The sequence below is a fragment of the Pipistrellus kuhlii genome, unplaced genomic scaffold, assembly GCF_014108245.1.
Source record: "Pipistrellus kuhlii isolate mPipKuh1 unplaced genomic scaffold, mPipKuh1.p scaffold_m20_p_16, whole genome shotgun sequence".
NCBI lineage: Eukaryota > Metazoa > Chordata > Mammalia > Chiroptera > Vespertilionidae > Pipistrellus > Pipistrellus kuhlii.
This window is the reverse complement of record NW_023425471.1, coordinates 7,790,013-7,802,100: the sequence shown is the minus strand read 5'-3', so window position 1 is coordinate 7,802,100 and position 12,088 is coordinate 7,790,013. Positions and strand designations below refer to the sequence as shown.

The 12,088-nt window shown below is 43.2% G+C and overlaps 1 protein-coding gene across 1 annotated transcript in view; it reads right to left on the bottom strand.

Annotated features, from left to right (window-relative positions):
• The window catches only part of MBTPS2 (membrane bound transcription factor peptidase, site 2), a 61,269-nt gene that overhangs the window by 43,665 nt on the left and 5,516 nt on the right, over positions 1-12,088 (bottom strand). Inside the window, exons 2-3 of the mRNA XM_036439612.2 lie at positions 7,495-7,643; positions 3,662-3,884 (exon numbers count right to left, since the gene is read on the bottom strand). Of these exons, the coding sequence (XP_036295505.1) occupies positions 3,662-3,884; positions 7,495-7,643 (372 nt within the window). The remainder of the gene's footprint in view (positions 1-3,661; positions 3,885-7,494; positions 7,644-12,088) is intronic.

Genomic DNA, 12,088 nt, shown 5'->3' with positions numbered 1-12,088 from the left:
GAACAAGCAGGTTATGTGGGGCGACCAGGCCAGCAGGGGGGTTAGTGAGGTACGACCAAACAACTGAACAAGCAGGCTGTGTGGGGCGACCAGGCCAGCAGGGGGGTTAGTGAGGAATGACCTAGCGACTGATTATTTCAATAAAGGGGTGGGGTGATTAGGCTGGCAGGGGGCATTGGGAGGTGACTAGTCCGGGGGGTGGGGCAGTGAGGGACGACTAGGCTGGCAGGGAGGGACAGTTGGGGGGGACCAGGCCAGCAGGAGGGGGCAATTAGGGGCAACCAGGCTGGCAAAGGGGGGCAGTAAGGGGTGACCAGGTCGGTGGGGAGGGGGGCAGTTAAGAGCAACCAGGCCAGCAGGGAGGGGGCAGCTGGGGGCGACCTGACCAGCAGGGGGACAGTTAGGGTCGATCAGGCTGGTAGGGGAGGCAGTTATGGGGTACTAGGCAGGCAGGCAGATGAGTGATTAGGAGCTAGCAGTCCAGGATTGTGAGAGGGCAGTCAGACATCCCCCATAAGGTCCTGGATTGAGAGGGTGTAGGCTGGGCTGAGGGGACCCTCCCCCCATGTACAAATTTCGTGCACTAGACCTCTAGTATTTATATACAAGTATAAGCATCTGATTTTTTTTAACAGTTACTTCGGAGCAAAAGGGTAATTATTATTATTATTTTGGTAAATCAATCAAAATTATACTTACTTCTTTGTCAAACTGTCAAAAAATATTTTTTGGGTATGCCGCAGAATTTTAGTAATCATTGGTGTGTGCCACGAGATGAAAAAGATTGAAAATTGCTGCAATAGGACATTGGTTCTTTCTCTTTATTATTTTATAGATGTAACAATGAGGTAAGGTAAGGATCTGAGCATGTGATTATACCAACAGATGGTACGTCTTATTTGCTAGCAATAGTACGCGACTGCCCATCTGTCTTGGCCGTGATCAAATAGGGTATTAGATGTACCAGAATACTGATCTCTCAACAGCAGAGTGCCAGGTTTTGGGGAATGAATACTGAACCAGACTGTACGGAATTATAAGGTGAACAGAATGTTCTCTAAGCTACCAGAGCTCATATCAGAGTCAGGAGTTAACATTCTTAAACGTATATATAAATATGCACGGCGAACTACAGAGGGCAGTTGACTTCTTGCTTGTTCCAAAGCATGACTCTGAGCTCTATGGATAAAATGAGGAGCAAAAAGAAGAATTTATTTCTTTGCATAACATTTTGTCATTCTAATCCTAGCAAGCAGAAAGGATAATGGTCATATTTTCTCCAAATCTGCTTATTCCTATACTATTCTCTTCTTGGCAAACAATAACTAATTGAATATCCCCAGAGTTATCCTAAACTCTCTCTTCATTAGCCTCACATTCAATTAATGGTCAAGGCCTGAGAACTCCACTCCAATAGATACCTTGAATCTACCCCCTTCATTCTACTCAACACTAATTTAGTTTAGATCTTTATCACTTCTCACATGAATATTCCAACTGCCCTCTTAAATGGTTTCCCCATCTCACCTGCTTTGGTTCACTGTGCATAGACCTGTTATCTATAGGTAAAATCAAAACTTCTTAGAATGGCCTTTCATAACCCAGACCCTACCAGTGTCCCCCATCTTATCTCCTGTACCATACACCTTCCGCCATATACCTCCTAGACATAAGTCAAAGTTATTTTATAGCTGCTTGAAGAATTGCTGGTCTTTCTTAAGGGAGTAGGATGGCTCTGAGGTCAATGGTAGATGAGTGATGGGAACCCCCCCCCCCCCCCCAATTTACTAGCTGTGGCCATAGGCAAGTGACTTAACATCTCTGTGCCTTGGTTTTCTCATGTGTGTAATGTATCTCCAGATTGTTATAAGAATAAAATAAAATGGGCACAGAAACCTCACACAGGAAGCCCTGCACATTAATTAGGTTTTATTATTTTAAAAATATATATATTTTATTGGTTTCTTACAGAGAGGAAGAGAGAGGGACAGAGAGCTAGAAACATCAATGAGATAGAATCATCGACCAGCTGCCTCCTGCACACACCCCACTGGGGATGTGCCCGCAACCTTGACCAGAATTGAACCTGGGACCCTTCAGTCTGCAGGCCGATGCTCTATCCACTAAGCCAAACTGGTTTTGGCTAGGTTTTATTATTATTATTATTATTATTATTATTATTTCCTTCACATTTCCATGTTACATGGTTTCCTCTGTTACTGAGACACTCAGTTGCCATCTTCTTTTCCCAGGCTATGTGGATTCTCTTCACTCTTCCCTTGAAGCACTCCTCTACTCTCCCCCCAGTGGCAGGGCCATCTCAGCATGCCTTCTCTCTGTCCCACAGCACCTTCCGCTCTGTCCAACCATAACATAAGCATAGCAGCTCTCCCTCTGAACTAAAACCTCCATGACTGCTAGGAATGGATTCTGTTCCCTGTATAAGCAGGACTCAACACAGGCCCAAGAGGCAGAATGCACATATTAAATGTTTGCTGAGAAACAACTCATCTCTTCCAAGGCCTCACCTGGAAAATTAACTTCTTTTAACCTCTAAGAAAGAGCTATTATCATAGGGGAGTTTCTTTTTCTTAAATATATTTTTAGTGATTTCAATAACTCAATAAAGGGAAGAGGGAGAGAAAGACAGAAACATCAATGAGAGAGAATCATTGATCTGTTGCCTTCTGCACGCCCCCCATTGGGGATTGAGCCTGAAACCCGGGCATGTGTCATTGACTAGAATCGAACCTGAGACCTTTTAGTCCACAGGTCGCACTATCCACTGAACCAAACCGGCTAGGGTGCAGTGGAGATTCTTTATCATTCTCTATAAATGACTTCTAAATTTTCCCATAGTGATCCAGCCTATAGAAGCCACAAAGAGATGAGTTTAAAAAAAAATCTATCACTAACTCTTAAACAGTCTATTCTGTTAATAAGAATATGATTAAACCCTAACCGGTTTGGCTCAATGGATCGAGCGTCGGCCTGGGGACTTAAGGGTCCCAGGTTCGATTCCGGTTAAGGGCATGTACCTTGGTTGCGGGAACATCCCCAGTAGGGGGTGTGCAGGAGGCAGCTAATTGATGTTTCTCTTTCATTGATGTTTCTAACTCTATCCCTCTCCCTTCCTCTCTGTAAAAGAATCAATAAAATATATATTTAAAAAAAAGAATATGAGTAAAAATATAACATACCTGACTCATGGAAATGAAAACTACAAATTAAAAAATTTGAAATAAAAGTTAGCCAATGGAAAATCACTCTTCCAAACTCTAGAGCAGGAATTAATAAGGTATATAGGTTTACACAAGTGCTTTAAAATGAGAATTATTATAGAGTTCTTAAATCACCATGCTTAGTCTTTTATATTAACAATCATTTAACATCTCAAGACAACACATATTAAAACCCATGTAATCTTGATAGTCTTAATGATGGTCCATTTGTTCTGTTACCTCTATTATTGCTACTACTACATATTGCAGCAATTATTTGCTATATTCTTACTAATATTTTTGCTTAGGGAGATAATTTGAGAAATCATGCAACTTTTAATTTATTTTCATATTTAAATTACAGATTAGGAGTTATGTTATCCAAAAGAAATAGCTTATATCTATGTTTCAAAAGTTACTTTAAGCAAAAAGGTACTTACCACAACTTGTAGCACTTGTTCGTTGTGAAATGAGGAGGAGGAGGAAGAGGAAGAAGAAGAGGAGGAAGAGGAAGAAGAGGAGGAAGAAGAGGAAGAAGAGGAGGAAGAATAAGAAGTGGAAGAGTCAGCCATCATTTGTGCTAAAGTCTGCATCAGTGTTTTCCCCAGGAGAAAAAAGGAGCTAAACATGGCAATTACGCCAAACACCATTCCAAAATTGAACCTGTTAAAAGGAAAAAATTGCGTAAGCGTACAATTCTCTGTAATTCATGGGCTAAAAAATTCATTGACCAGGCACATTTCATAGCTTCAAAATGTGTAAAAAACTCCAGTACCCCTATCTTTTTTCTTTTATAAATTTTATTGATTTTTTACAGAGAGGAAGGGAGGGAGAGAGCTAGAAACATAGATGAGAGAGAAACATTGATCAGCTGCCTCTTGCACACCCCCTACTGGGGATGTGCCCACAACTAAGGTACATGCCCTTGACTGGAATCGAACCCGGGACCTTTCAGTCCGCAGACTGACAAACCGGTTTCGGCCCTATCTTTTTTTTCTTTTTTCTAAATGTAGTCAATTTTATTTCCTTACACCACAAACATCACTAGTTAGTCGTGCCAGGAGGTCCCGGCTGGGGAGGGAGCGGTTAGTCGCGGCCAGAACTCCTGGGGGGGTCTCTAAAACGCTAGGGCCAGGTTAAAAGATTTGGGGCCGGTCTGGTGGTGCTGGCAGGCCCCACCCCAAGTCCGGGGAAGGGACGGCCCTTAAGGAGGGCACCGGGCCCAGGCTGGCGGGGCGGCAGCTGCTACACAGGGCCCTGTCCTCAGGGCCCAAGGCGTGGGGCAAGGGCCTGCCCAGGAGCACCAGGGCCACCTCTCCGTCCTCCTCCTGCAGGCCGGGGCTGGGAGCTGGCTCCTGGCACCGCAGCTCCAACGCGAAGTCCGGGGACAGGTGTCCCGCGGAGCTGCCGGCCAGCGGGCTGTCTTCCAGGGGGGTGGGCGCGGGCGAGGGGCCCTGCTTGCGGCGGCCGTCCTGCTCCAGGGACTTCATCCTGGCCGCCCTCCGCAGCGCTGGCTTCTCGGCCTCCAGCGTGGGGACAGGGCCCGCTCGGGCGCCGGCAGCTCCGGGCTCCGCACGCGCAGCCGCTCCTGATGGCACCGCTCTGCCTTGGCCGTTCGCACCGGGGCGCTGCCTCCCAGGGGTGCCGGGGACGCGGGGAGCAGGCCTACAGCGGGGGCGCCGGTCCACGGAGGCTCGTCCTCCTGCTTCTCACTGTCCCGGGCCTTCCGGTCCGCGAGCCCCAAGGCGCTTCCGGGCTTCCTCCTCCTGCACCTTCCATAGGTCATCGGCGCCCACCAGGGACACGCGCTTGGGGGGGCCCTTGGCCTGGGGCACCCGCACCTCCAGCTCAAAGTACTTCTGCCCCTTTGGGAAGGAAGGCAGGCCGTGCGGTGCAGCTGGCATACAGGGTCGGGCAGCTGGGTCCTGGGGCGGGGACAGGGCTGCGGCAAAGGTCCGGTAGGCTCCTTTCACATCGAGGGCAGCTCGCAGACCCTATCTCTTTTTTCTTATCTGAACTCCAAATCTGTGATTGAAGCACAGGCCCTTGTCTATCTAAGCTGTTCTAATACCTGTTTCCCCGAAAATAAGACATCCTCCGAAAATAAGACCTACTTACAGGTTTCCTTCTGAGTGAAATATAAGGCATCCCCCGAAAATAAGCCCCCCCCAGGCTAAACATGAGAGATTTGGTCCACTGATTCTGAAAGAAATGGAGTCACAAGAAATTCACCAGGAAATTCAGGAATTGGATTGTTGTGATGATGTTCCAGAAGATGATGACATGATTGTCATTGAATAAATGAGTAAATTCTTGATACTGTAGGATTCACAGTTTGTCTGGTTTGTGTTGACAACTACCGTACTACCGTACCGTATATAGGTAATACATTTCCTTTATTTTCATTTAACAATAAATGTGTACCGTATTCTTCTTCATGGAAAAATAAGACATCCCCTGAAAATAAGACCTAGTGCATCTTTGGGAGCAAAAATTAATATAAGACACTGTCTTATTTTCGGGGAAACAGTGTAACTTAGATTTCTCTCATAACTGAAGCGGCTGAATATTCTTTCCAATAAAAAGTTTTGTCTCCTGTCTTTTGCTCATTTACATGACACTATTTTGCTCTTTTTCTCATATAGTTATGAAAGTTCTTTTGACATTATATAGACATTCTTTTTTATTTACTGATTCTATTATTTGCATCTTATTTTAGCTATATTTTGTGTTGAGCTTAAATACTAACATGGTAAAATTTAATGATAGTTTTTTTCTTTAACTGTTTTAATAATTAGAAGTTACCCTTGTATCTATTACATTTTCTAACTTGTTGATAAGTTGTATTTTTCAAGGAACTTGTCTATTTCATCTAAATAGTTAAATTTATAGACATAGAATTGTTCAAAATAATTTCATTTTTTAAAATGTCTACAGGATCTGTACTAATGTTCCATTTTTCAATTCTGATCTTTAGTTATGTGTATGAACTTTTTTTCTTGATCAGTCATGGTAGGGGGTTTATCAATTTTATTAATCTTTTCAAAGAATCAATTTTTGCTTTTACTGATTTTATCTATGATATACTTTTTATTTCACTTATTTCTGCTCTTTATTACTTCCTGCTTTTTGTTTTCTTTGCTTTGATTTGCTGGCACATTTACCGCTTTTCGATGATCTATTTACATTTGGAGCTAAATTTTTAACAAAAAGCAATTTAGACAATTGCCCCCAAACTCCCGTATTAGAAATTCTCTCAATTACAAAACCTGTCTGTCTCTAGGGTATTAGAGATTATCCGAAACCCCTTAACCATAAACGCTATATGTCCCATGATTTTTTAAATTTTTTTTTAACTAAAGGAATATGCTTGGATTGCAAGGACCCAACACTGCATTCTGGCTAGCCATTTCCCCACGTGGTTTGTGCATATGCCTTACTGGTTGTTAAATGTTTTTAAAACATTTGGAGGAATATCACACAAAAAAGTATAAGGGAAAACATGCAGACTTCTGGGTGACCTATGACTCCCAGGCCCCACGTTGCTCTGTGTGATGATGGGGGAGAGAATTCTCCAGAATTACTTTCCTGATGAAAAATGCTCCATAGGTTTTTTGCTTTTCTATTAGTGTACAATGTACAGAATAAAGTGAGCAAGTCTAAGGTGTATGGCTCACTGAATTTTTACATATGTGCACCCATGTACCTGCCATCCAGATGAAGATATAGAACGTTGCCCTGGCTGGGTAGCTCACTTGCACGGAGCAGTGTTCCATGCACCAAAAGATTGTGGGTTTGATTCCCAGTTGGGGCACATATATAGGTTGCAGGTTTAATCACTGGTTAGGGCATAGACTGAGTGGCCAGATTATTATGATCTCTGAATGCATAATAATCTGGCCACTCAGTGTATATAGAAGACAATCGATAGTTTTCTCTCACATCTATGTATGTTTCTCTCTCTCTCTCTCTCTCTCTCTCTCTCTCTCTCTCTCAATCTCTCCCATCCTCTCTCTAAAATCAGTAAAGCCATATCTCTGGGTAAGGATTAAAAAGAAAAAGAAAAATAGAGAATCTTGATTTTTAATGTATGCAAAAACACGATGATGCAATCTCATAAGTTTATATAAAACCAGAAAATGTCTACATTCTCAACATTTTTAAAACTCAGGAGTTTGGAATATGATGGAAATAGTTCCATTAACAAGCATTTCTCATGATCACAATGACTCATTTAAACCAAAAAAAAAGAAAAGAAAAAAAAGAAGCATACCATTGGTAAAGCATCCTCGCTTTCCGCCGGCCCCAGCTGTAAAAGGCACGATTGAACACAGCAGTTTGCCATCTGATGTGAAAAGGGGAGATGCTCAGGCCGTTGTTTTCCAGCCAGTCTTCGTAAGAATGCTTGAAATACACAGATGACTGAAAGAGAGAGAAACGGTCCACACCATTCAGTTTTGAAGAACAATTTATAATGTTTAAGAAAATAACAAATGGCTCTTTTCTATAGGAAAGCAAAAGACTGCCTGCTCAAATGCTAATAATGTTAAAGCTTCACGTTCATGCCTCAGTTAAAGGAAAGGCCTCACAGTAGCTGGTCTGCTGAAGTTAGGGTCTGGCAAACTAGAGCCCGGGGGCCAAATCTGGCCTACAGCCAATGAACGAAGGATGGTTTTTATCTTTCAGCGATTGTACAAAGACAGCAACAACTGCCAAATAAGACTATGCAACACCCCGTGTGGCCCACAACGCCTGAAACAGTATCTGACCCTTTACAGTAGGGGTGTCGAACTCAATCAGAGAAGGGGCCAAAATCTAAAATCCAGCCTAAATCGAGGGCCGAATGGTTTACTGAACAGTCATAAACTGTCATTGTGATGGAAACGCAGTGGAGTGCAGTGATGACAGCGCGGTGCGGGCCACACTGCAAGGCCTGGCGGGATGGATTTGGCCCGCGGGCCTTGTGTTTGACACATGTGCTTTACAGAGAAAGCTTGCTGACCTCTGCCTAGAACATGGGTCTTCAAACTTCTCTCATTATGAGAATCACCTGGTGGAGTTGTTAAAACACAGATTCCTGGATCCCAACTATAAGAAGTGCTATCAGGAATCTGTGTTTTAACACCTCCACCAGGTGATTCTCATAATGAGAGAAGTTTGAAGACCCCTGGCCTAGAAGGATGGCCCAAATATTATAGAAGTATGTGAGCCACGAATGCCAGCCACAATTCAATTTATGTAATTTTATATTTCCTTGTAGCCAATATTGAAAAGGTTGTAATTAATTTAAATACATTTTCAACTCAAATCAATATAAAAAAGTGTACTGGGTCAGTGGTCGGCAAATTCATTAGTCAACGGGGCCAAATATCAACAGTACAATGATTAACAGTTCTTTTGAGAGCCACATTTTTTAAACTTAAACTTCTTCTAACGTCACTTCTTCAGAACAGACTCGTCCAGGCCGTGGTATTTTGTGGAAGGGCCACACTCCAGGGGCCAAAGAGCCTCAGTTTGCCGACCACGGTACTGAGTGACATCAGAGGAATGGTGGCATGAGAGATCCCTTTGGTCTTTCCCCTTGAAGCTTCAACAATTTCAACAAAGGACTCCCTGCTCAAGGCACAAACATGCCTGAGAACCACACCCTGAGCATCTACAGGTGGGCAAGTGGGAGCAAACTGTGAAGGCTGGAAGGGAAAAGCGGAGACTAGCCCCAGACACGGCCCTGCAGCTGGGAACTCACAAAGGGCTCAGCGTGGAGAGGGAAGGAAGCAGAGATCCAATGAGCGTTCCTGCAGGTGCGGACAGTACAAGCTGCAGCTGAGCCCAGTGACCTACCTGGGCAGGACAAAGCACAGAGGTGGGCCCTCGGTTGTCTGGCAATCGGCATTCCAGGCAGAAAAAGCCACAGGGTCCAGTGGAGAAGGAGAGGGGGAGGGGATGGTGTGGGGTAGTGTGTGTGTGTGGGGGTGGGGTGATGGTGGATGGGGGGGCAGGGATGTCAGGGGGCGCGGAACAATGCAAAGGTCCACTGGTTGGCACTGACAGGAGGGCAAAGCAACAAAAGAGGTGGCCGGGTTCCCCATCACCCCACTGCCATGCACTTGGCTACATCGCCAGCAGCATATGGCTGCAGGGAACATCATATGGCTGCAGGGAACAGCATGTGGCTACAGGGAACAGCATTGTGGCTGCAGGGAACAGCATGTGGCTACAGAGAACAGCATGTGGCTGCAGGGAACAGCATGTGGTTACAGGGAACAGCATTATGGCTGCAGGGAACAGCATGTGGCTACAGAGAACAGCATGTGGCTGCAGGGAACAGCATGTGGCTACAGGGAACAGCATTATGGCTGCAGGGAACAGCATTATGGCTGCAGGGAACAGCATGTGGCTACAGGGAACAGCATTATGGCTGCAGGGATCAGCATTATGGCTGCAGGGAACAGCTATGGCTGCAGGGAACAGCATGTGGCTACAGAGAACAGCATGTGGCTGCAGGGAACAGCATTATGGCTGCAGGGAACAGCATTATGGCTACAGGGAACAGCATGTGGCTGCAGGGAACAGCATGTGGATGCAGGGAACAGCACTGGGAATAAATGAATATATAAATTCCTACATATATGTAACTTTCCTAGACTGAATCATGAAGAATTAGGAAACTTAAATAGATCAGTCAACTGTGAGGAAATTGAAAAATTACCAAAGCCTCCCCAAAAATAATAGTCTAGGACCAGGTGGCTTTGTTTTGAATTCTACCAAACATTTAAAGATTTGATACCTATCCTTCTCAAACGCCTCAAAAAAATTGGAGACAATACTTCCTAACACATTTTATAAGGCCAACATAACCCTGATATCAAAACTTGGCAAGGATAACACAAAAACAGAAAATTACAACATCTCTGATGAATACAGATGCAAAAATCCTAAATAAAACACTAGCAAATTGCATACAACAAAACATAAAAATAACAAAACATCATGATCAAGTAGGGTTCACTCCAGGGCACAAGGATGGTCCAACATATGCAAATCAATCAATGTAATACAGCACACTAACGAATCAAAGGATAAAAATCATATGATCTTATCAATAGATGCAGGAAAAGCATTTGATAAGATACAGCATCAATTTATGACTAAAACACTCAATAAAATCAGTATGAAAAGAAAGTACCAGATACCGAGTGGCCAGATTATAATGATCTTTGAATGCATAATAATCTGGCCACTCGGTGTAGACTGACCAGAGTTGGGGTTTTAAAATAACGTTTTTCCATGTATAAGAACTGCATTGTGGGTAGTTAGAAAGAAGCAGAGGACTTACTAGCCAGAGGCTGGGGGCTACTATCTCAGGGTCCCTTGACATATCAAGATTTGCAAGCTTTCCCTTATACATAAGTACTCGAAGTGGCCAGATTATCATGCGTTCAGAGATCATCATAATCTGGCCACTCAGTGTTTACGACAAACCCTCTGCTAATATAGTCAATGGTGAAAAACTGAAAGCTTTTCCTCTAAAATTAGGAACAAGACAAGGATGTCCATTCTCACTATTTATTCAACACAAAACTTCAAAATAAACAAAAATAAAAACAAATTATTACAGCCCAGGCAGCATGGGTCAGTGGTTGAGCATCGACCTATGAACCAAGAGGTCAAGGTTCAATTCCCAGGCAGGGCACATGGCCAAGTTGCAGGCTCCATTCCCAGTGTAGGATGTGCAGGAGGCAGCCAATCAATGATTCTCTCTCATCATTGCTGTTTCTATCTCTCTCTCCCTCTCCCTTCCTCTCTGAAATCAATAAAAATATTTAAAAAACTTGCCGAAACCGGTTTGTCTCAGTGGATAGAGCATTGGCCTGAGGACTGAAAGGTCCCGGATTTGATTCCGGTCAAGGGCATGTACCTTAGTTGCGGGCAAATCCCCAGTAGGGGGTGTGCAAGAGGCAGCTGATCGATGATTCTCTCATCGATGTTTCTAATTCTATTCCTCTCTCTTCCTCTCTGTAAAAAAATCAAAATATATTTTAAAAATTTAAAAAACTATTAGAAACAATAAATATAGTAACGTTACAGGATACAAAAATCACTGTATTCCTATATACTAACAATGAAAATTCAGAAAAAGAAATGAGAAAAAATTCCTTTTGCAATTGCAACAGAAGGAATAAAATACCTAGGAATAAATTCAACAGAGGACGTGAAGGAATTATATACTTAAAATTACAATGCATTATTAATATTTTATTTTATTGATTTTTTTACAGAGAGGAAGGGAGAGGGAGAGATAGAAACAGCAATGATGAGAAACATCAATTAGCTGCCTCCTGCACGCCCCCTACTAGGGATGTGCCGCAACCAAGGTACATGCCCTTGACTGGAATCAAACCTGGGATCCTTCAGTCCGCAGGCAGATGCTCTATCCACTGAGCCAAACCGGTTAGGGCTACAATGCATTATTAAAGATTGAAAAAGACACAATAAAATGAAAAGATATTTCATGTTCATAGATTGAAAGAATCAACAGTTAAAATTATATATATATATATATATATATATATATATATATCCCCAAAGCATTATATATAGATTTAATGTAATCCCCATCAAAATTCAAATGTCATTTTTTAAAGAAATAAAACAAAAAATAATCAGATTTGTCTGTAACAACAAAAGACCGGGAATAGTGAAAGCAGTCCTGAGATAAAAGAACGAACCTCGCCCTAGTTGGTTTGGCTCAGTGGATAGAGGGTCGGCCTGTGGACTGAAGGGCACATGCGGGGCCCAATCCCCAGTAGGGGGCGTGCAAGAGACAGCCAATTAATGATTCTCATCATTGCTGTTTCTATCTCTCT